Below are 24,496 nucleotides of genomic sequence, written 5' to 3'. Positions count from 1 at the left end.
CCCAAGCACATTAACAACCTTGGAGAAGGCACAGGGGAAAGTGGAGGGTCAAGGGAAGAACTTGAACGAGGATTCAACAGACCTCTGGATCAATCATTCATACAGCAAATGTTTCTCCCCAGGACTCACCATCCTGAACCAACCAACCAACATGGAACTAGGCATTTCTTGTCAATCCTCCAGCGAGTCGCTTTGCCCTCGATTTCAACTTAGTCACACCCCACCTGGCTGGGGGCAAGGGTGGTTGCCTGTTGTATTTTGTTGGGAATCCCAGCTCCTGTTACAGGACTGAATGGATGATGGGAAAGCCTGAAGAAGCCCATCACACCCAAAGGCACAGTGGCTACTTTCTCCAGCAGTGCAGATCGAAGCCATCCTCATGTGACCTTGTCCACTCCTACCATGAACATTCCACATGAGGTTCACCAAAGGGCCTAGTGGCTTTCCTGGAGATCTCTGATCCAACTAAAACCCAGAAGTTTTCCTCCCGCCACATTGTCTAGATAGGAAGGGCAGACCCTCAACCCTCTACTCAAGACCTCCTATTGTCTCCAAGAACAAATATCAAGCATTCTGTTTGACATTCGAAGCTCTTCCTGATTTCGACTTCCTACCTTTCTGGTCTTGCTCCCCAAATTGTACCCCAGTCCCCCGACACTGACTTTCTGCTTGTTCCATGAACAAGATCCTCCATCTCTTGACTCGTGTCATTTTCTCTAGTTCCAAATGCCTGCAGTGCTCTCTTTCCTCCTCACATACTGACTCCCCAGCTTCTTTTAAGTACCAACTACATTCCCACCTTCTACAAGGAGCCTTCCTCGCCCTTCTTCTTTCCAGCACCTACCCCCTATTAATGACTTCCCATTTAGAACTTGTTTGTATATGTGTGTGCTTGTTTTCTCCCACATCAGATTGTAAACTCCCCAGGGCAGGCGCTGTCTTTGGCCTCTTTCTGAATCCTCTGCTCTCACTACAGCACGGGCACATCATGAGTTTGATGACTTCTCGCTTCTTTTTCTCTTCCTGATTACATACCCTATATGAAGCCCCATACATATGTGCCTTCTACATGCACATTGTATGTTCACATGCACCAGTTGTACACACATACTACACAACTTGCAGCCATTACTTTCATAAACTGTCATTTGTCTTTGACTTTCAGAGGACCCACGACATCACAGGTCATGTCTTGACTTGAGAGTGAATTGGATTCAATTGAGGCAGAGCTGCACAAAGTCAGCAGCCTCACTCTCTCTTCCTTCCTGACTCACCAAAGTCCAGTGGGAGGACAAAAGTTGGGCCTGGCGATGGCCTGGGATGCAGTGGATGACCTTGACATCTTCTGCGTCTGAGCAAGCTCTGAACGCTGCACAGCGCCTGCTACTATTGCCTTCCTAGCTATTGGAACAAACCGTTCTCATCCTCTTATTCTACTGGGGGAAGTCCTCATGGTTGGGACAGACACTACCCTCACTCAACTAAGGGTCTGAGTCCTCTCGGTTACCCTCAACATCTGGAGAGATTGTTTTACCAGGGTGTGGCCACCATAGACCCAAACAGCCACACATAGACACACAAAAGCCACAGAGAGCCATAGGGCACACATGCACACAGCATTTAGAACATTAAAGAACATTAGGGATGTCAGATATCGGATCCAACCACGTCATTTTACAGGTGTCAACATATAGAAGCACAGACACACAGAAGTACAGACTCAACATTGTACTTGTGAATGTTGTGATCTTTTATCTGTTCTGGGTCAAATCTTTCCTGTGTCCAGCACACACACACACACACACACACACACACACACACACACACACACACACACCCTGCTCCTGCTCTCTGTCTCTCTATCTCAGTCAATGAAATAATCAATAAACGTTTACTAAACCCCTATGTGCCAGGCACTGTGCTAAGCAGTGGGGCTACAAAAAGAAGCCAGACACTGCCTGCCCTCAAGGACCCTGCAATCTAAGGTAGAAGACAATATGCAAACAGACATGTTTTAAGTAAGCACTCACTATACAGGGTGAGTAGGAAATCATTAACAGAGAAGGCACTGGAAAAAGAGGATTTGGGGAGGACTTCCTGTAGGAGATGGGACTTCCCTGGCTTCAATGGTCAGAGCAGAGGAGGGAGAGAGCTCCAGGCATGAGGGACAACCTGAGAGACTGCCCAGAGCTGAGAGGTGGAGGTATTGTTTGTAGAACAGCCAAAGGAGCAGTGTCACTGGATTAAAGGGTACATGGTGAGGAACAAGGTGTAGGGAAACTGGAGAGAGACAAAGGACTGGTCTCTGTCTCTTTTCTTCTGCCTTTCTTTCCTTCCTTCTGTCTCTCTGTCTGTCCCTATCTCCCTCTGTCTGTCCCTGTCTCTCTTTCCCTATCTCCCCTTGTCTCTGTCTGTCCCTGTCTCCCTGTCTGTCTCTGTCTGTCTCTTTCTCTCACACAGGTCCACACAGTACACACACTCAGGATAGTGGTAGGACTTGGGAGCTGGCATCTATTATCTCCAGCTATCACAGAAGCTGTCAGAGCTGGAAGGGAGGTGAGAAGTCCAGGCTGAGCAGGACCGCCTTCACACACACACTGTCCCTGCCACGTAGTGTTCCAGTCTCTTCTTGAGAATTTCCAATAATGGGGAGTTCACTGTGTCCAGGGGCAGCCTACTCTACTTTTGAGTAACAGAGACCGTGACAAGACAGAGAAAGGAACTGAAAGGGGTGAGAGGCAGAAATGGAAAGTGAGAGAGAGGGGAGGGATGACTAGGTTTGTTAAGCACCTACTGCCGGCAGGCTCGGTACTAAGTTGCCGGAGATACAAACACAATGGTCCGTGCCCTCAGAGAGCCCCCATTTAGTAGGGATTATGGTGATTCCAGGGGTGCTTGGGGGGAAGGGGGGCAGTGCAGACAGTGCGAGAAGAGACAGTTTGGGCTCCAGAAGCACTGTGGAGGCCAGGTTTCAGACAAGAGAAGATCAAAACTCACCTCTAACCCAGGGACAGTCTTTCCTAAATAAGGAAGAATTTCTTGATATTGAACTGAAGTCTGCCTCCCAAGAATGCCTTCCCCTCACAAACCCCCACACAAGCAGAGGTTCAGGCTGCACTGGAGGAATGTATGTGCTTAGAGGGGCCCCAGGAAGCTAGGTCCCCCAGTTATAGTCCCCCTCAAATACTCAAGAATTTAAGGGCCTAAGACCCAGAGTTCCAGTCCCAGGGATTTAGGCAATGAGCCTCAACTCCTCTCCCAAACAAAATGGAGGTGTCTCCTGTCTCTGCCTCCTTCGGAATAGGCACTAAGGCTCCCTGGGAGATCCAGGTGTCCAGGGTACCCACCACTTCCTGGTCTGCCCTTGGGAGCCAAGCTGACCAAGCATGACCCTTCATATGCTCAAAGACCAGGCTTCACCATGGTCTTGCATCACTCGACTCCTCCCTGGTCAGGCCCTCGGCATTGGAACGTTAATACTCTTCGTAAACTATGGTGCCCCCAGCTGAACTCTATGATCCAGATGTGATCTGACCAGCCCTGCATGCTCCTGACTAGGTCTCTGCCTATGAACTCCAAGAGGGCTTTAACTGCTGGGCCGCCCAGGCCAATGCCCACTCCTCTGAGGGCATTGTCTGCTACCCGGAGGTGCTTCCCCAGGACTGTGAACTTGGGTGTGCCTCCCGCACTTTATAGGGGTGAGCTGATTTCTGAACCCAAGGGAACAACTTCAGACTTGAACCAATTAAATGTCATCTTAGCAGTTCTAATTCATCGATCTAGACCACTAAGACCTTTAGGGATCCCACTTATGTTATCCATGTTGGCAGCTATCCTCAGCATATCAAATCCTCCCCACCTCACATACCCAGACCACTGGAACTGCCCTGGTCTGTTCCTCCTCAGAGACCCAAGTAATCAGACCTCTGACTCTAACACCCTTTAAAGATCCCTGAGTCGAGCCCTTCCCCACACCAGCCTCTGGCCCAGCCACCTGGGCCCCAGTTCCAGTCCCTCTGGGGAGCCCAGCTCCAGTCTACCCTCATGGCCCCCACTTCCCCTCTGTGGCCCAGTCACCTGAGCTCTTCCTGCTCTTGTCCTCCCACCACTAGCATCCAAGCCCATCCATCCCTCCTGATGGAAGTCATGGGGATCAAAAGAGGTCCCAGAAACCCCTGGTGGCAGGGTGGGCTCCATTGTAATGAGAAAGTTCCAATCTAGGCTTCAACTGTATAATAACAGCAATTTAGCAACAAATAAGCCCAGACTGGCTTGGCCCCTTCCATCCCCTCTGGGAATGAAACTCCAAAATGTCTGGAGAAAAGGGACCAGGCTCACTGCCACCACAGCCTGGGACCAGACAGATGGGGGAGGGGCTTGGGGGAGGGGACCTTGGCCTCTGTTCCAGGGAGGCAAGGACTGGAGGGGGCCTCCATGGTGAGGGAAGGAGGGGCTGCAACTGGGGGCCCTGGATATATGAGTCCTAAGGAGCCCATTTCTCCAGCCTAGTCTGAACTTGTGCTGGAGATCATGGAAAGAATAGGGCGGAGAACTCTTGGAAGTAAGAAGGGAGGAGGTTGGGGGGGGGGACCCAGGGCGGGGAATTTAGCTAAGGAACGTTAGAGGTTTCCGGCCACAGCGGCAGGACCTCCTGGGAGCCAACAGGCAGGGAGGGAATCGCAGGGAAGAAAAGAAAGAAGGAAAAAAGAGGAGAAAAGAGAGAAAGAAGGAAAGAAAGAAAGAAAGAAAGAAAGAAAGAAAGAAAGAAAGAAAGAAAGAAAGAAAGAAAGAAAGAAAGAAAGAAAGAAAAAGAAAGGAAGGAAGGAAGAGAAAGAAAGAGGAAGGAAAGGAGGGAGAGAAAGTGGAAGGTAGGGAGGGAGAGAAAGAGGAAGGAAGGGAGGAAAGTGAAGCATTAAGAGAGAGAGACAGGGCACAAGAAAGTTCACCTCTGAGGCCAGGTGTTGAGAAGGTTCTGGGCCATGCAGTGGGTGTGGGTCCTAGGCTCCCTTTTGGCCCTGGGGTCCCTCTGTGCTGGGAAAGGCCAGAGGGGTCTGAGGAGGAAGGAGAAAGAAAGCAGGCCAGATGCCCAGGCAGAGGAACAAGAGAGAGAGTCTCTTTTGCTTAAGGTAAGCACGATAAAAGGAACATGGGGCTGGGCATGGGGAGGGGGATGGAGAAAGGGGAGGGAGAGGAGGGAGATGAGTGTAGGAGATGGACGAGGGATCAGGGAGAAGCTGGAAGCTGGGCATGATGGAAAGATGCCTGGACATGGGAGTCAGGAAAGAATGGAGTTCCAGTCCTGTGTCTGGAGCTTACTAGCCAGGCTAGTCACTTCTGCCCTTTGGGCTCAGTTTCCCCTTTATGCCATATAAGTGTCAGTCATCATGATGGGGAGCAGTTATGCAGTAGAGAGAATAAGGATAAGGAAGAATTCAGAGATGAGATCAGGGGAGTGGAGGCTGACAGAAAAGTTCTAGGGGGCCAGAGGTGTCACTGAGTCTGAGGAGAGGTTGAAGGATTTGAGGGAGGGAGGAGGTGGTGTTGGGACGAAAGGGGACTGCAAACCCTGAGGTCAAACCCTGACCCCTCGGCCACCAGCACCTACAAGAGGCTCTGGAGCTGTCCCCTTTTCAAGGGCCAGAGAGCCCCACTGGAACTTCCGAGGGAGAGGGGCCCTGGGGAGAGGAAGACAAAGAAGACACCCCCCTGACTCCCAGCCCCAGCCTCGCCCCGTCCCCAACACCAGAGGATGCGATTTCCTACGTCTGTGAGTAATGGGAGGGGAGGGCGGCCCCTCTCTGAGACCTCACTGCAGCCAAGGAGAGGTTGGATTAGCCTCCAAACCTGGGCCTCCCTCCTGGACAGGCCCCTCCTCATTCTCCGAGGAAGCATGCTTGGACTGAACCAGAGACCAAACCCAGCCAATGAACCCCCTTCAAGTCTCCCTCAAACCCACTGGCCTCTCCCTCTTTGACAATACCTGGAACCATCTCTGCTGACCATTCCCACACCTGGGCCCCCACCTCTCGGTGCCCCATTGCCCCCCTCACTCAGAGGACCCATCTCCATTCCTCCTCCCCAGTGGGTCGTTTAACAGGGCTGGATTCTGGCCTGCATCAGCTGCATGTCAGGCTCTACACTCTGGATGCCCGGGTGGCAGAGTTATCTCGGGGGCTGCAGCTGCTGAGGAAAGAAGCCAGAGACACTCGGGAAACCCTGGAGGCCCTGGAGGAAGCCCAGAAGCAGGGACGACGAGATCGAGGGCGCCTGGAGGGTGAGTGTGGGATAGGACCAGGGGGAGCCAGAGAGCAGAAGGGATGGGGGGTGCCTGGCCTTGGGTGGCCCTTGGTGGGAAAGAGAGTGGGGGATGCCAGGTGGAGAATTGGGAGAGGTGGTCTGAGGGGGTAGCCCGAGCTGGGGCTGGAGAGGACCCCCAGACCAACACCACACCTGCTTCTTGCAGGCTGCCTGAAAGGCCTCCGCCTGGGCCACAAGTGTTTCCTCCTCTTCCGGGATTTCCAGGCCCAGAGTGCAGCTCATGCCCATTGTGGGGCCCGTGGGGGCAGCTTGGCCATGCCTGCTGATCGGGCCCAGATGGAAGGCCTGACCCGATACCTTAAGGCTGCCCTGGCTCCCTACAACTGGCCCGTGTGGCTGGGCATTCATGACCGGAGGGCAGAGGGCCTCTACCTCTTTGAGAACAGCCAACGGGTCTCCTTCTTCGCATGGCATCGAGCCCCGCTTGAGGGCGGCCCAGGGGCTCCTACTCCCAATGGTCCTGGCCACCCTGCCCTGGGACCTGACCAACCCAATGGGAGAGAGCAAGAGAATTGTGTAGCCCAGGCCTCGGATGATGGCTCATGGTGGGACCACGACTGTGAGAGACGGTTCTATTATGTCTGTGAATTCCCCCAGTAAGGGTACAGACTCCTACTCTCTGTATCCTCCCCCATCTCTCCTCCTTTTCCTGGGATCTCTTCCCAGTGCCCTCCCTCCCTCTCTCTTACAAAGCCTCTTACTCTCCCCAACACCTTCCTCAATGACCTCTGAATCCCCTGAAATATAGCCTTTCCTATGCCACTACCCAGCTTTTCCCAGAGTACCCCACGGCTGCCCAAGGTCTTCTCTCCCTTTTTGAGGGGTGCTTTCCCTTTCTTTTAAAGGGAAGCTCCAGGATTCACCTCCCAAGACCCAGCTCAATCCCACCTGAGCCATCTCCCCACTGGGACCTTCCCTTGGAGCTCCTGGTCAGAACTACTAGGTGTAGCCCAGAGGGTCCCTGTGTGGCAGCCCTGACCCCCTCCCCTGGCAGGGCATGGATCTCCTTCCTCCCAGACCTGGAGCCTGATGAAGGGCAGGACCCACAAAGGCAACCAGAAAATATCAGCTGACCTCCAGCAATGGAGCAAGGCAACTTGGGAGCTAGTGAGCTCCCCATTCCTGGAGGTCTGAAAGCAGAGACTGGATGGTCTTATGTCAGGAAGGATCTGAGATGATTCATGTTCAGCTGTTGGATGGCTGAGATGACCTGTGAGGGCCCAGCTACGAGATCTTGGGAGTTTATCACTCAAGTCTGAGCAGGTGCCTTCCATCTTGCCATCCATCACTGCCCAAGGGCTGAATCATGGGGATGCCCCTTCTCTGAGGTTTCCCAGGAAGGACTGGCTCCTTCCTTGCCTTTCCCCCCACCCAGGTCCCTGCTACTTCTCCCTCCTGTCCCTTTATCTGCTCTCCCCCTCAGGATGGGCTTGGAGAAGGCGGGCATGGGTGAGGAAAACACTGAAAGCTCACCAAAATGTATGTAGCTGAGGACAGAAATGGGCTTTGATCAGACCAGGCAGGAGAAGGAAACCCAGTAGGGTGGAGAGGGCACTGGTCTGGGAGTCGGGAGACTCCCTGGGTGACCTTCCCCCCATCCTTTCCTTCCTCCAGCCTCTTTCCTCCTTTGTGAAATAAAATTCGGAAAGAAGTGGCACAAAGTGGTGAGTCGGAGTCAATTCAACCAGCATTTATTTATTAAGGGCTGACTGTTTACTAGGCTCTACAATGACAAAATTGAAATAGTCCCTGCCCTCCAAGGGCTTCCTCTTCTCTGGTGGATACACATTTCACAGACAAGGATGCAACTGACCTAGGCTCCTTCCTGATTAGAAGACCCTGGGCATTTTGTCTACCTCCCTTCCCTTGCTCATCACCCTCTCCCATGAGCTGGGGATGTTAGCATTTGACCCAGCCAGCCAGCCCATCTGCTTACAAACGTGGGAACACAATTGGAGGGGTGAGCTGAGTTCCAGGTGGGCTTGGGATATTTGGGAGCCTGTGGAAGGCAGGAGGGGTCTTACTGGTGCCCAGAGAGAACAACACCCATCAGGAAGTCCGCTGCCTCCCAAAGCCTGTCCAGCTTCTGTCACTTGCAGCACTTCCCTGGGCAGGGGTCCCCCGGTGTGTTTCTGTCCTTCTGAGGGTAATGCAGGCTCCATTCTCCTCCTCATCTCGCTGCTATCTCCATAACTTCCAGCAGATGGCACTACATCCTTCCCCAGGGGATCAGCAATCTGACCCGGAAAGTTCTAGAGTAGAAATGCTGGGGAAGCCTAGGGACCTTTGCTCTGAATTGCAGCTGTAAATGTATAAAGTGAAGCACACAAGATGACAACAGAAACCTATTAAACTGAAGTACAGTTATTGAAATATTATTTTAAAAACAAGCTCAGAAACCCCAGGTAAAGAACCCCAATTCTGAGTCTCTCTCTCTCTCTGGACCAGCTGCCTCTATTTTCTGAAGCCCCCAGGCCTCTCACACTAGGGTAGGACTGCTGGGGCTTTGGCCAGGATAGAAAGTGTAGGAAGTGTCACCAGCCTAGTACATCCAGGGATTTGCATCCTGCCCCCATCTCCAACCCACCCAGGTAAGTGTTCTGCCTGGCCTTGGCCTGAGACTCCTCCGGAGCAAGAAGCCCTGAGCTATCCCCGGGGTATTGGGGCACACTTCTGGCCTGGTGCTGACCCCCAAGGGAGCCTCCCTCAAACACATCTGGGTCCTTTTCTCACCCAGTCTTCTCTCCCCCAAGGCTCGGGAACCTAGTTCTGAGCTTTGTCCCCTGCCGGCCAGCAGCTGTAGCAAAACGGGACCCTTTTGAGTTCTGACATTTTATGAGCCTGGAGCTTGAGTTTCAATCTCGACCCCAAGACAACTCTTCCTGGAGCCTTGGGCCTGGGCTGATCCACAAAAAACCGATGCTTATCCATTAGGAGCCCCCTCCCCCTCCCTGTAATTCAGCTCAGGCTGGTTTTCAGAGGTGGGAAGTGGGCATGAGCTGTAGAGAAGGGTGCCGATCCCACAAGCTGGGACTTGGCTGAATGACCTGATTGTTTCCAAGAGCTCTGCCCAAAGGGCTCCCACCAGCTCCAGGAGAGTCATCTCAGAACTGACAGCCCGGGGAGCTAACACAATCTTAGGCAACATGCAGAGGGTCCAGGGAGGGTATGGCCACCAGTATGACTCCATGTCTGGCACTGTGGTCAGCTCCGAGCCCCACATTTTAGAAAGACCGCTGACACGCTGGATCACGGCCCAAAGAGGGCGTCCTGAATGGTCAGGGGCCCAGGAGGCAGGGCACAAGAAGCCCTGCTGAAGGGGATGGGAACAGATAAGATCCAGTCTGCCCCACAAGGCAGTTATTCAACCCAAACCTGTGGTGGTTCCACTTTCCAGCTGCCACTCCAGACCACCCACCCAGGAAAGAACTGCACTAGTCAAGGGTGCGCTGGGGACCTGCACATCTAGGACCAGGAGGGAAACTCCAAGATCCCTCCCTTAGGTTACATGGGATCGAGCTGGGCCACCAGGCACCGCCATCAGCAGCTGCAAAGCGGTTGTGATCAGCCTCCGGGAGTGCAGAGGAGGAAAGCTGCCCAGAGGGTCAGGGAGACCGCTGGAGTCTCCAAGGCTGCAGCAGAAGACTTAGCAGGCCCTGGGGGCGGTGGTGCAGCCCGATCCAGAGCAGGGTGGAGGAAGAGGAATCGGAAATCCTCTCCCGCCTTAGGGCTCAGCTTTGCTAGCCACGAAATAGAGCTGGGACCTCTCCTCGGACTCCAATCCTACAGCCAACGAGCCTGCTCCAGGCCCAGGCCGATTGAGTCCTACACCAGTCCTACAATGATCTCGGATCCCAGACCCTCCCGTGACTTGGAGGTCAGAGGTGGGTGAAAAATACCCCTGTTCCTGCCACCCTCCATGTGGCCCTTGGAGCTCCTCACATACCTCCCTCCATCTCTCTGGCCCTTGGGTTTCTCTTCTGTCAAATGATAGGGATGGACTGACTGGTTTGACCAGGTCCTTTTGCTCCAAGGGAACCATGGCATTTCTGTGTCTGTACCCACCCCCAGGATTGGCACAGAGCAGGCTCTTAATGAATCCTTGAGGATTAGAAGGCCGTGGAAAGTCCCGCCCTGCCCACCTCTTCCACGCCCACCCCCCTCTTCAGAGAGTCCCCCAGGAGTTGTGGTGAAGGAGGCATCAGGCCAGGCGGAAGCCACAACCCCCACTGCAGAATCGATGAGCTTCCAGGGGATGTGGCCAGGCCCAGGGCGGGAGAGGGGGAGAGGGGCCAGGCACAGACTGAACAGAGGTGGGGTCTGAATTCTGCCTCTCTTGCACACATGCACACGCACACATGTATGTACACATATAGGAATGTATGCCCACACTATCCTGGAAGACCCAAACATGGATTCTGGAAAAGGAGGAGTCAGGAACACTGAGTGTGAGTGTTGGCTTAGCCCCAGACTCACTGGGTGACTTTGGACACATTTTACAAATGGGAAAACTGAGGCCCAGAGTGGGGTGGGGAGCGAGAAGAAGTGATTTCATAGGGAACAGGGACCTCAGACCCTAACCTGGTCCAACCTTTCCTTTTCCATTTGGGGGAACCAAGGTGGAAAGAGGTGAAAGTCACTAGACCAAGCTGCCACAAGCAATGTGTGCCCAAAGTCACAAGTGTAGACCCCCAAAGCTAGTTCTGGAACCCAGGTGGTAGAATCCTAAGATATAGACAGTGGAAGGCATTTTAGAAGACATCTCTCCTGTCCAGCCTCTTCATTGCATAACGACTTTGAGGAGATGAGGTGGTCCAGTGGATAGAGCCCTGGGCCTGAGTTCAAATTCTGCCTCAGACACTGGGTGACCCTGATCACTCTCTCAGCTTCATCTGTTTCCTAGTCTGTAAAATGGGGATGATAATTATAGCACCTATCTACAAGGTTATTGAAATGAATTAGTGAATTATTAATGAAATAACATATGTAAGCTGTTGTGCAAATGATGATGAACACAGATGAAGATTGGGAAGCTAGAAAGGTAAGGTGATTTGCTACGGCCAACCAATTAGCTTTTTTATGTGCCCCTTGTGGAGGTGAGCAGCAGCACAGATTCAAAGCCAGGACCTCAGCACGGGTCCCCCCTTCCCCCAGTACAAACGTGAGACCATTCCTGCACACAGAGATCAGGTCAGGAACAAGCCTCCACTGAGAACTGCTATAGCCAGGGAGGCAGGGACAGTGATTCAGGATGACCTTCAGGCCAGTGGTGGGAGTGGAGCCGGCCCACAGGTGCAGACAGTCCCAAGCCAGAGGCTCTAGACCTGGACACTCAAACCCCAAGACCCTGAGAGTCCCAGAACAGAGGCAGGGTGGGGTTATCCCTCTGCCTAGAGTCTGGCCTGGGAGTGCAGAGGCCCCCAGCCCTGCCTCTCTCCCTCACCGTGTCAATGTGTTGAGGTTACAAGAGCTGGCCCTTAGACACCATCTGACCCTAACTTCTTATTTTATGGATGGGAAAAACTGAGGCTCAGGAAAGGAAATAGACTCCACCAAGATCTCACAGCTGCCCAAGCTCTGGAGCTTGTCGGACCCCATTGACTCCAACTCTTTCATCTCACAGAAGAGGAGCCTGAGATTCAGAATGGTTCCCAGGAAGGAAATGTTCCCAGAGCCTAGGATCATCCTGGTCGGGGGAACAGATCAGCAATGACCTTGGGGGTGGGATCGTGATGGGCTCTCCCAGAACAGAGAGATCATTTTGTTCTGTTTGGCCTCAGGAAGGGAAGCTAGAGGAGGCCAGAAGGGGGACTTCTCAATTCCTTTAGAGGAATGAGGAAGAGGATGAGCATTTATATAATACCCACTATGGGCACTTTACAAATAGGATCTCCTCTGATCCTCCTAACAATCCCATTTTACAGATGGAGAAACTGAGGCAAGAGCCCAGGGGCACTTCTCCAGGCAGTGTCTGAGGCCAGACATGAAGGCCTAAGTCAGTCAAGTATTCGTGAAGGGTCAACGAGGTCTGGGCCGTGCTAAGCAATGGGGATGCAGAGAAAGACCCTGTCCCAAGTGGCCTCTCCCATTTCTCCATCTTGTTTGGAGGCTAATTGAAGGACCCAGGCAGGTTTAGCCCAGAGTCAAGAAGACCAGAGCGGGGTCTCCAGGTCTTTTGGAGGAGCTTTCAGAAGGGAGACACAGCATGGAGTAGAGAGAGAGCAGGCCCCAAAGTCAGGAAGTTCTAGCTGCGCTTCTCTGGGCAGGTCACTTCACCTCAGTTAGTAAATGGCTACTAAGCACCTACTGTTTGCCAGGCCTGTGCCAGACTAAGCACCAGGGATACAAAAAGAGGCCAAAGGCAGTCCCTGCCTATCCTCAAGGAGTTCACAGCTCCATCCTAGAGAGCTACAGACAGGCCAAGCAGGAGGTGATCTGGGGGAGGGCAGGGGGCCACACGGCATGGATATGAAGGGACCTGGGGCTTATTCGGGTGGCATGGGAGGCACCCTCCAGTCCTGTGGGCCTGTAGAGGTTCTGTGGGGGGGCAGGCTCTGGGAGCTCTCTGCCTACAGCAGTCTCTGTCCATTGTAGGCCTGGGCTGGGTGTATGACAGGCACAGCACAGGGCAGTGGTCTCAGGATTTGTGAAGGATGGAGGGTAAGGGTAGAGGGGTGTGTGCATAAATATGTGCATATATGTGTGGTATGTGCGAGCACATGTGTGTGATGTGTATGCACATACACTGTGTTATATGTGCATGCATGCATTAGTGTAGTATGTCTGTGGTACGCACATGGGTGGGGTGTGTTGTGTGGGTGCACACATATATGGGTGTGGTGTGTTTGTGCATATGTGTGGACCGTGGTGCATGTGTGAGTGCACACATACATGAGTTGTGGGGGTGTTCCACACGCACATGTGTGTATGTGTGTGCATGCTCAGTCCTGGCACAACATGGTGCTGTCCCATCTGACTGGGGCGGTGCACGTGTCTGGATATGCCACGCTGTGTGTGTGTGCCTGTGATGAGTCAGCCTGCCAGGCCTGGGCTGGTGTCTGGGGATTGAATACGAGGGGGTGCGGAGAATATGCAGAGCCCCCTGGGAGCTTCTCTTGGGGTCTTGGCCCTGCAAGGGGTGCTGGCTGCAGACTTAGGGCCCGGGTAGAGAGACCCTTCTCTTCTGGTAATGCCCTTGTGGTCCCCAGTGAATCCTGTCACCTCTCTGGGACTGTTTCCTTGCATGTAAAATGAGGGGGTTAGACCGGGAGGGCTCTAAGGCTTCTTCCAGCTCTCAAATTATGCCCTTTAATGCTTCTCCCCACACACCCCTGCTTCCCATCAGGGAAGGGACTGCCTGCCTCCCATGATGCTCTGAGTCTGGGAAAGGCAGCTACAAATCAACAATCCAGGGACAGAATTGGACAGTGAATTGGAGAGCCTGGGGATAAGGAGTGGTGATAGGAAGGAAGAAAGGACACAGGGTTGGGAGGGTAGCCTGCTGATTAAAAAGGAGATGCTGGGTCACAGTGGACCCCAAGACAAGGAAGCTGTGGACTCCAAAGCCAAGGAGATGATGGGGTTTCCAGTGGCCCAGTTTCTAGAAGAGGAACTCAGGACCAGCCCTCTGTGCAGACTCCATGGCAGTTTTAGGATAGGACATGTGAAAAATGGAGACTTCATTTTGACCTTTGCATTCCTAATCCAACACCTGGGTACATGTTAGGAAGCACCTAAGAGCTCATTGTGGTGAATCTGGAGCTGGGCAGCAGCAGGAGGAAAGGGGCTGGCCAGGCAGGCCAGGTGCCTGGATGTTTGCCCTGATGGAGAGTCCCCTAAGGAAGACTGGACAGCCCCCACAATGTCCTGGCTCCCTTAAGGATTCCCAACCACATAGGGCACTTTGAGGTCTTCTCAGAGTCTTCACATTTACACACAGGTTGGAAAACACTTTACCAAAGTGATCCCATGTGATTCTCATAACAACCATGGGAGGAGATGCTATTACCATCCCCATTTTACAGAGGAGGAAACTGAGGCAGACAGAACTGAAGTGACTTGTCCAGGGTTTGAGGCTGCTCCCTGGGTCCCCTGCTTACTTTCCAGAGAGGTCAGCTTGCCCTTTCCCCTTGATCTGTGCAGAGGCGGCCCTCCCCAAGATGTCTGCTGGAGGGAGAGGAGCCCTAACAAGGTCCCAGGCTGTTGCTCACCGTCCCACTTCCCCTCCTTCAGACTCTTTTCTTGTCTCCACCGTTTCTTGTGTAGCACAAAATATAGGTAAACTAAGTGCAAAATGACCTTTTTGGGGGGGCAGCACCAGGAAGGCTCCTGTAGGAGGGGGTGCTGGGCCGAATGAAGGAGGCAGGCATTAATAACAGCCTGAGAAGGAGGAGATGGACTTGCGTGTGTGGGGACACAAGAAAGGCCAGTGTGGCTGAACCAGAGCTTGTGAGAGGGAGGAATGAACAATGAGTCTGCAAAAGGAGACGAGTCTGATTGAGAGGGTGTTGAAGTGCCCCCATGTAGACTTTAAAAGCAATGGGCAGCTGTGGGAGCTTCCTGGGGGAAGGGGAAGCAATGAAGGAGGGTGCCTTCAGGGGTAACAGGAAGGGTCAGAAGAGAGGAGGGCTCAAGGGCCTGGTGAGTACTGCTCAGGACGGGCTGGGTTCGAGGTGCCTGTGAGGCATCTTTGTCTTCATGTCCATCATCCCCTGGGCCTGGCTTCATCTGAGTCTCAGCTACCCCCGCTGATCCTACAGAACTGTCCCTGAGCGATTCCCTTAAGGCCCTGGCGATCACGTCCAGGCCACAGGTCTGTGGCTTGTTAGTACGTGCCTGGCACACAGTAGGCATCTAGCTAGTTTATCGACTTGACTCAGGAATGTCCCGTGATCAATGAGAGGACCGTAGCTCAGGAGACAGAGCAGGGCTCTGTCATCATTGGCACTGACTCCCTGGGAGCCAGGAGAGAGAAGGACCAGGCTGAGCTATGACTGGTGATCAGGGAGAAGGAGGTGCTGGCCAATGAGAGGGAAGAGACTGCGGGAGGAGGAGGTGGTGATGGTGTCCGACCCCGCAGGGCAGGCGCGGCCAGGGCGCTTGACGCTGCCCCTTGCCCGGCTCCATACGGCGGCCTCCCAGCTCTGGAAAGCCGTAGGACACGGTGCTGACTGAGAGCGGCCCAGGGATATCTCTCTACCTGGCCCGCTTCCTGGGACCTCCAGCTCTTCCACGACTCGGCTAATGCTCCTGCTTCTAGGGGACGTCTACCGATTCCCCAAGCTCCAGGGACTTCCTTCCCCAAATCGCAGACTTAGGGTTCGCTTCGTGTGTATTCGGATCCTGTCTGTGGGTCCCTGGTGGAGTGAGCTCCGACAGGACAAGGACCCGTCCGACTTTGTCACGGTCTCACTCGGGTTAATGGAGTCCTGTTGACTGACTGACTGATTCACACCTTGGGGTGGGAAGAGATCCTGCCCAGCCCGGCAGGAGCCCGACGTGTCCCTGGCAGGATGTTTTGTGCTAAGGAAGCCCGAGACTGGGACGGACCAGCCAGAGGGTTCACTACAGACGGTGATGCGCGAACCCAATGGACTATGACGCTGATCATGGGGGTCGAAGCAGCTGGGAGACAGTTCAGGGCGGTGCGGTGAAGGACCTGAGGTCTAGGCAGCAAGGAGGCGGAAAGGGAGGCAGGCCGCTGCGTCCTGGAAGGAGCAGGATCCGCAGGTGGGCTGGGGAGGAGACTGGGCTTTCCGTCGGGTAACGGACGTTGTCTACACTGGCCGGCCCAGGTGACTGGTCTGGGCTTTGCTACAGGGGGGAGGGGGCAGCCCTCTGCTTCCCGTCTAAGTGTGGACTGTTGTCTACACTGGCTGGGCAACTCCAGTTACCTGAGTGGATCCTCCGTGTCCCAGAAGGGAAAACAGGCTCAGGAAGAGCCAGAGACTTGCGTGGGAGCAGAGATGCGGGACGGATGGGCGGTGGGAGGCACAGAGTGCGCCAACCAGAGGGCGTCCCGCAACCATCGGGCTGCCACGTGGCTGCACTCCTCCCCCCTCCGCTGTCTGTATCTCGCGCATGCGCAAACTCCACCGCTGCCGCTGCGGGGCCGCCACCCCCAACCTAGTGTGCAGTAGGAGAGCTAAGGGCTCCTGGGACTGCGCGTGCGCCGCGCCCCTTAGCCCCTCCCCGCCCCTCTTCCCCTCCCCGTGCGCTTGCGCACCGCACACCCTGCTAGCCGGCGCCGTTGACAGACGGGCGAGGGGCGGAGCTTTGGACCCTGCGGAGACGCCCAGCGCCTGTGTAGACATCGGAGACCTTGTAGGGACGCCAGAGAGACACCCCTGAGATTCTGGAGAAATACCTGAGGCTCTGCCCAGAGCCCAAGGGTGTGGGCACGCGAGGACGGTCCTGGGGGAGCCCCCTCCCCCTGCCCCTGCCCCGAGGCGGGGGGTGCGCCTGGGCCTGGGGGGGCGGGGCAGCCTCAGCCTCGCTGGAGCCGCTCTTTGGGAGCAGCCTGAGCCAGACTGGCTGCGACCCTTCCGCCCCCGCCCCCCTTCCCCAGGGCCAGCCGGGGACCCAGGCCCAGAAAAGGCACAACCCGCCCCAGTCTCTCCCCGCTGCAGATCCGACTTAAAAGTGACCCGCAGATTTGTTCTGGAGAGCTGGTTGTTAAACACTGACAGCACATCTCAGCATCGGCTCCCGATTCAGAGCGGGAGACCCCCTACTGAGAGTCATAAGCAGGCTCTCCTCCTCCAGAGACAGCGTCCGCACGTTCTTTTTAATAAAACAATTTCTGCCAATTAATTTTCTTAGCTTGTATTTTACCCAAACAAAACGAAGAGGTCGTTCCCTTTCCACCTTCGCTACACCGACTTCCCTTCCCATACAGCCGGCCCTCTGCCCCTTCCTCGCACGTGGCGGCGCCCCCCCCCCCATCTCGTTGTTAATGACTTCTGCCCCGCTACTTTGTATCAAAAGTGTTGCTAAGTGCCTTCATCCAGCGGACGTGGGAAACGTGAGAGCTCAGGACCAGTCCCAGGAGGGCTGGCTTGACCAGGTTCTGGGTAATGCAGAGTGCTCTCTGGATTCCTCAGTCACCCACAGGGGGAAGGAAGGCTGTGTGCTCATCCCTTGCTAAAAAGCGTGTGGTTTTCAGCAGAGTTGCTGGTCAGCTACTGCACGATGGTAAATTGTTTAACTTGAAAAGTTACAAGCCAGGACTAAAGTGGAGGGAGTGTTGGCACATGATTTTCTTTTCACTGATGATCGTGCACTCCACGCAGCCTCTGAGGCTCTAGTGCAACAAAGTATGGATCAATTCTCTGCTGCTTGTGTTTGAACGCCAAGAAAACACAGGTGCTCCACCCACCAGCACCACACCGTCCAAACGTGGAACCATGGGTTACAGCAAATGGAGAGGAGTTTTGAATGATATGGAGAAGTTCACTTACCTTGGTAGTGTACTTTCCAGGGATATGCACATCGATAATGAGGTTGACACACGCATTGCAAGAGCTAGCTCAGTGTTTGTGAGGCTCCAAAGAAAAGTATGGCAGAGAAGAGGTATTAGACTGACTACCAAACTGAAGGTCTACAGAGTCCGTTGTGCTGACCTCATTGTTGTATGCCTGTGAAACATGGACAATCTACCAGCGCCATGCCAGGAAACTGAATCGCTTCCATTTGAACTGTCTTAGGAAGTTTCTGAAGATCACCTGGCAGGATAAGGTACCAGACACTGAGTTCCTTACTCTGAACTAAACTGCCAAGCATTCACTCTCTGCTCCAATGGGCTGGCCACGTTGTTCCAATGCCAAATGAATGTTTGCCAAAAAGACTTTTATGGAGAACTCACACAGGGCAGGGACTCACATGGTGGTCAGAAGAAGCGATATAAGGACACTCTCAAGGTCTCTCTCAAGAACTTTGGAATAGATTGTGTGACATGGGAGACAACAGTACAGGACTACTCAGTATGGTGGGCCCACATCAGAAAGAGTGCTGTACTCTATGAGCAAAGCAGAATTGCAGTAGTTCAAAAGAAATACGAGGTGCTCAATCCCTCTCCAAATCCACCCCAAATGTTCACACAGATTACTTGTGCCTGACCTGTGGATGAGCATTCTGAGCTTGTGTTGGTCTGATCAGCCACAGTCAACACAGAGTGACTTGACTGCAACATAGTCATCTGTTTGAGGAAAAAGGACAACTAGGGCCTTCAAATGTATCTTTCATCCATTTACAATGTAAGCTCCTTGAGGGCAGGGACTCTGCCTTTTGTCTTGGAATCCACCTATTTGCTGGCTTCACTGACTAGCCCTGACTCTTTTACAGCTATTAATTTTACCTTTAAAGCAGCCAAAGCAGAAAACCCTGTTTCCTACAAAGAAGCCATTGCACATGATAGCTAAATCCGTTCTGTTGTCTTTTGAGAAACCTGTGAATTCCTTGGTCCTCGACCAAATGGAAGACTTTTAGGTTCAGATGCTTCTTTTTCACAAGCGAGATGTCTGTTCATTGCTTCAGTCCCGAAGAAGAAATGTATCTCATTTGTGGCAAACAGGTTCCTTATTCAGATTGAGAGCGAGTCATGTAAAAGGCTGGTCTTTACTTTCTTTCTTATCCAAAGGTCATGTATTTCTTAAATTGGGAAACATTAAAAATATTTTCTGTCGATTAACCATAGTTCTCTTTCGTGAATGCAGCCAATGTATCTTTCTGAATCAGAGTATGAATTTGAAGATGCTGTTTTTAAAAAATGCCCACCAAATACATGTTTTAGGAGGAAATCTGTGATTAAATGGATTTGCCTCTGCCTTATTATCACTAAGGAAAATGAATGTCTTCCTTCAGTTCAAACATGCTTCAAAGGATTTTGGCAAAAGAAAGTAATAACATAGTTGTGTCTTATGTTCTGCCTCGATATTGTCAGACCATTTTTGCAAAGAGCCTTCCACATAATGGACTGTTTTACAAAGCTGGTTAGTCTTGTATCAATATGGAAAATGGTATGTAAGCTGCTTTTCCCTCAGTTCTTTGGACCGGTAATTGCCTGTGACACATGCAATGCATCCCAATAGCTCAAAGGGCCACCGTTTTATCTAGGATGGATTCTGTGAGACAGATGAGAATGGTGTGCATTCCAGGCACGGGGATCAGCCAGAGAAAAGGCTCTGCCATGAGACACTAGGCCAGTTGGGCCAGGTGTCAGAGTGGGAAGGAAGACTTGTGGCCAGTGAGGCTGGAAAAGTAGATTGGCTGGGTCATGAAGGAAGCAGTAGGGTGTCCACCGCTGGCATTAGTGGAGTAGGGGAGTTGCATGGTCAGACCTGCACTTTAGGAAAATCACTTTGGCAGCCATGTGGAGGGGGATGGGGAGAGACTTGGAGGAAGCCAGGGAAACCCAGAGAGGAGAAGAGAAAGCATTCCAGGCATGAGGGACAGGCCAGCTCAAGGCAATAATGGGAGATGGAGTGCTTTGTGCAGCCAGGAGCAGCCAGGAGCCCAGTGGTCCTGGATTGAAGAGTGAGTTTGTGTGTGTGTGTGTGTGTGTGTGTGTGTGTGTGTGTGTGTGTGTGTGTGTGTGCGCGCACTTGAGCGCATGTGCACATATGTTCTGGGGGAGGATGGGGCTTGAATGCCAGGTAGTAGATTTTATATATAGTCCTGAAGGTGAAAGGGAGCCATAGGAGTTCAGTGACATGGTCAGCCCTGAGATTTAGGAAACCACTGTAGTGGCTGAGTGGACATACCTTGGAAAGGGCAGAGACCTGGGGCAGGAAGATGCCCCAGCAGCTAGTACAGTAGGTAGTGCAGGTGTGAGGTGACAAGAACCTGGTCCAGGAGGTTTCTGTGTCAGAGAAAAGAAGGGGGCATATTTGAGAGATGCTGCCAAGGTGAAATCACCAGGGCTTGGCAACAGATTGGATCTGTGGGGTGAGAGTGAAGAATCCAGGATGACTTCCCAGACTGGGGTCTTGGGGAACTAGGAGAATGGTGTAGCCCTCTACATTACTAGGGAAGGTAGGAGTGGGGTGAGGGCTTGGGGAAAAGATAATGAAGTCTATTTTGAACATATTGAGGTTAAGATGTCTACTGGACATCCAGTTCAAGATGTGTGAAAGACAATTGCAAATGTGAGATCACAGGTCAGCAGAGAGATTAAAGCTGCATAAGTAGATTTGGGAATTATATGCCTAGAAATCATAATTAAATCCATGGGAGGTGATGAGATCCCCAGATGAAGAAGTACAGAGGGAGAAGAGGGTTCAGGACAGAACCCTGAAGGACACTTGTGGTTAGAGGGTGGGATCTGAAGGAGCCCAGGAGACAGAGAAGGAGCAGTCAGAGAAGGAGGAGGAGAGCCAGAAGAGAGAGGACTGCCCTGACAACATAAGAAGAGTGATCCACAGGGTCCAAGGCTACAGAAAGGTCAAGGAGAAGAGAACTGAGCAAAGGTCATCAGATTTGGCAACTAAGAGATCATGGGGTCACTTTGGAGAGAGCAGCTTGGGTAGAATGATGAGGACAGAAGCCAGATTTTAAGGGATTAGGAAGAGAGGAAGCCAGGGGGAAGCAAAGGCCCCACTGTTGAGGGCCTTTTCAAGGCATTTAGCCACAAAAGGAAAGAGAGGTAGAGGAGACAGCAGAGATGGAGAGATCAAGGGAGGGTTTTCAGGATTGGGGAGATAGGGTCATGTTTACAGGTAGTAGGGTTTTTGTTTGTCTTTCATTCTCGAGGAGGACCATCACATCAGGAAGGTGATGCCATGACTTGCAAGTGCATTGGATTAAAATGAGGGAGGGCTGTGAAAGTCCCCATCAATGTCTCTCGTGTTCATTTTCACAGTTCCTTAGTGTTCTCCACTATGATGGAAATGCAGCATAGAGTTCAACTTGAAGAAACAGACACTGAGGTCCTCTGCAAACTCCTGTTGGCAGATAAATCCACATGACTGAAGTGCTTTCTGGAAGAGCTGGGTTTGGGTTGACCACTCAAGCAAGAAGAAAAGTTTGGAAGAAGAGTACTTACCACCAGGTTGATGCAGCGGCTTGTATCTGGGAAAGACAATGCAAACAGACCTCAATCAGGTCCAGAATTCCCCTGAGGGGGCATAGACTTGGATGGACTGTCGAAGCCCTCTTAATGGTCCTAGGCTCATCTTTTTAATCCTAATACTCTCCTAATACTAATGTCTTATGCCTTCATACAACACAACATAAAACACAACGGTCTTTTGGAGTTTCAGGCTGCACCAATATTCCGGTGCATTCATTTGTTCCAGAACCAATTGTTTTGCGGCCTTTTGCTATCACAAAAGACTCATCTATGAATATTTTGAATATGGATGATGGGGATCTTTCTGTGTGTCTTTCTTTGACCCTCTGGAGTACATGCCCACCAGCAGGATCTCTGGGTCAAAGGAGATGGGCAATATGATCACCTTTTTAAAAGAAGGATCATTCCAAACCCACGTGTACAATTCATTTCTTTTTTAAGATTTTCGTTTATTTGTTTGGGGTTTTTTTGGCTACATTGTGAGTTCCAGGTTGTCTCCCTCCTTTCTTCCTTCCCTCCCATTAGAGAAGGCCGACATTTGGCGCAGATACACACTCCCATAGATCAGCTGTTTCTCTGGAAGTGGAGAGCATCTTCCTTCATAGATCCTTCATAGCTGATTTGAGTGTTTATACTCAGAATAGCTCAGTCATTCACAGTTACTCTTTGAACAAAGCTGCTGCTAATGTAGACAACGTTCTCTTGGTTCTGGTGGATTCACTTTGCATTATTTCATGAACGTCTTGCCATGTTTTTCTAAAACCAGTCTGCTCCTCATTTCTCACAGCTCACTGGTATTCCATCAGGTACGATGAATTTCAGGGTGTTAGAGTTTGTATCATCCAGTTCTGGGCAGCTAGGTGGCGCTGCAGCAGATACAGTAATAGGCCTGGGGCCTCAGATACTTCCTGGCTGTGTGACCCTGAACAAGTCACTTAACCTTGTTTGCCTCGGTTTCCTCATCTGTAAATTGAGCTGGAGAAGGAAATGGCAAACCACTCTTGTGTCTTTGCCAAGAAAACCCTAAATGGACACAAATGAACAACAACCATCTACTTCTAAAGTATTCATCACAGAGTGACCACAGTGACCTTGCTTCATGATATTTAGGAATCCCAACGATAAATATAGTGGATCGTATTTTTAGGATTTGGGTTTTTACATTAACAAGTATGTGTTGAACACCGAGTGCTACACACTGTGCGCTAGAGTCTAGGAACAGCACTAGGGCCTGGTCCTGGGATCTCACTGGCATAGGGAAGTGTTACAGGAGAAAACTCCCTCTACCAATATACGTTGGCACCCTCTCTAGAACCTATAGATTTCAAGTCCTTTGAAGCACTGAGGAGGGTCACCCAACCAGGATGTGCCAGGCCTTCCTGACTCGAAGGCCACTGTCCACTCCACGATGCCATCCCTTTATTATATATGGAAGCAGATAGAAATATGAACAAAATAACCACAAGGTAACATTGGGCAGAAGCACCAGCGCCTGAATATCCAGAGAGGCTTCAAGGAGGCAGTGCTTGGAAGGAAGCTAGAGAGGGCAGGAGGGAGGGGATGCCAGGCATGAGGGACAGCCTGCACAGACATGGGAGATGGGGCCTCAGGTGAAGAAAGGAGATGACTGCTGTGGCTGGGATAGAGGGTGCATGATCGGTCTGATCACAGACATTAAATATCCCACAGCCATCAGGAGCCACTGAAGATCATGGAAGGGGGAAAGAAGAGGGTACTTGTGTGGCTAGAAGCTACAGGTACTGCACTGAGCACTTCACAATGATGACAACTGAGAAAGGAGAGCCTGGAGGAGGGGTCCAGGTGGGCAGTGCCCAGGGCCCAAGCCAGCATGGTGCTGTGAGTGGAACAGCTCCTGGGGAGGTGGCCTGGCTGGCTGTGGGGGGAGGGGGCGCCAAGGGGCTGAGGATTCCTGCGTGATGGCCAGTAGTCCAGGGCCCTGGACAGAAATGAGTAAGCTAGCTTCAGAGGGGACAGGGGACAGAAAAGTCTGCGTATTTCTACTACTTAAAATCTCTCCACTGTCTTTGCTTGCATTGGTTTCAGCTTTGGAAGATTTCCTCTTCAAAGCAGCTATATGTTAAACCATCAAAAAAGAATATTTTATTTTATGAAAGTTAGACAATAATATATTTAGGACAATTAAACCTAAATTTAATTGTTGACATTTCAACTGATTATCTATAACCAATAATTATTACAATTGTAGAAGGGTCTTTTTGAAACCTAGATTATTCTACTGCACTCACCAAAATGTATGAGTAAGAAATAACTCATCTCCCAGGACTTTGCTCTCCCACCCCATGCTGTTTAGCTTCAAGCTTTCACACTCCACACTGCTGTGCTTCAAGCAGTTTGAACACTGGCTCATCTGCTCAGGAACCCGTGCTCACGGACAGCGACGACGACGTCCATCCCGACCTCATCAGCACAAGCCACTGTGCTGCGTTCAAAGGGACTTAGCAGAGGAATTCACTAAGCTTGTCTTGTATTTGTCATCCTTTTCTTCACTGAGATCACCACCCTTGGAAGCTCCACGGATCTTGGCCATAACTTCTGGGAGCACACAAGCTGTCTCTTGCTGCTTCCACCCCAGGTTGTTCAGTCTCATTTGACTGTTCCTGACCCCACTGGGGTTTTCGTGGCAGATACTGGAGTATCAGTGCAGTTCATTTGACAGAGGAGGAAACTGAGGCAAACAGTTGGATGACTTATCCAGAATGACATAGTGTCTGAGGCCAGACTCGAACTGGGGATGATAAACCTCCCCGGCTCCAAGCCCTGTGCCATCCACTCCCTCCTCCCCCATAGGTTTTTCCATACCCCACCTTAAGGGACTGGTTCTTGCTCCAGGATGACCTCCCCTGACAATAGACCCACACTGCCCTCTGCTGGTGAGGCTTGGGAAAACGTGGCCCTAGACTTCCCTTCTTTCACCAGGGTTCTAAATGGGCAGACTGGGCTTTGTCTCTTTGCCATCCATTACACACCTTCCAGCATCCGCCTGCGGAGGAATACGCCCCTCCCCGACAAGCCACCCCACACTGATGTCTCACTCCTGACTTGGGACAGTCCTGGCCTAGAGCAGGTATG

The 24,496-nt window shown here is 52.1% G+C and overlaps 1 protein-coding gene and 1 long non-coding RNA gene across 3 annotated transcripts; one reads left to right on the top strand and one right to left on the bottom strand.

Moving 5' to 3' along the window:
• Positions 1 to 4,421: 4,421 nt before the first annotated feature.
• On the top strand, positions 4,422 to 7,979 carry CLEC11A (C-type lectin domain containing 11A). The gene is made up of 4 exons (XM_072615977.1): positions 4,422 to 5,126; positions 5,599 to 5,767; positions 6,083 to 6,274; positions 6,464 to 7,979. Exons 1-4 carry the CDS (start codon positions 4,980 to 4,982, stop codon positions 6,916 to 6,918), a joined length of 963 nt encoding a protein of 320 aa, XP_072472078.1. The 5' UTR covers positions 4,422 to 4,979; the 3' UTR covers positions 6,919 to 7,979.
• On the bottom strand, positions 6,970 to 16,599 carry LOC140508205 (uncharacterized). Of its 2 annotated transcripts, none has more exons than XR_011968333.1 (2): positions 15,518 to 16,599; positions 6,970 to 8,620 (listed from the first exon to the last, which is right to left on the bottom strand). It is a non-coding gene; the product is annotated as an uncharacterized lncRNA (long non-coding RNA). The 2 variants fall into 2 exon arrangements; XR_011968334.1 differs by having other exon boundaries at positions 16,212 to 16,599.
• Between the last annotated feature and the right edge of the window lie 7,897 nt (positions 16,600 to 24,496).

Source organism: Notamacropus eugenii, chromosome 5 (genome assembly GCF_028372415.1).
Source record: "Notamacropus eugenii isolate mMacEug1 chromosome 5, mMacEug1.pri_v2, whole genome shotgun sequence".
Classification (NCBI taxonomy): Eukaryota; Metazoa; Chordata; class Mammalia; order Diprotodontia; family Macropodidae; genus Notamacropus; species Notamacropus eugenii.
Note: the sequence above shows the minus strand (reverse complement) of the source record. Positions and strands in the feature narration are given on the sequence as shown.

Coding starts and splice junctions, on each gene's coding strand:
- CLEC11A (XM_072615977.1), top strand. CDS start 4,980: ATGCAGTGGGTGTGGGTCCTAGGCTCCCTTTTGGCCCTGGGGTCCCTC. Junction 5,127..5,598: donor GAGAGTCTCTTTTGCTTAAG/GTAAGCACGATA, acceptor CTCGGCCACCAG/CACCTACAAGAGGCTCTGGA. Junction 5,768..6,082: donor GGATGCGATTTCCTACGTCT/GTGAGTAATGGG, acceptor CCTCCTCCCCAG/TGGGTCGTTTAACAGGGCTG.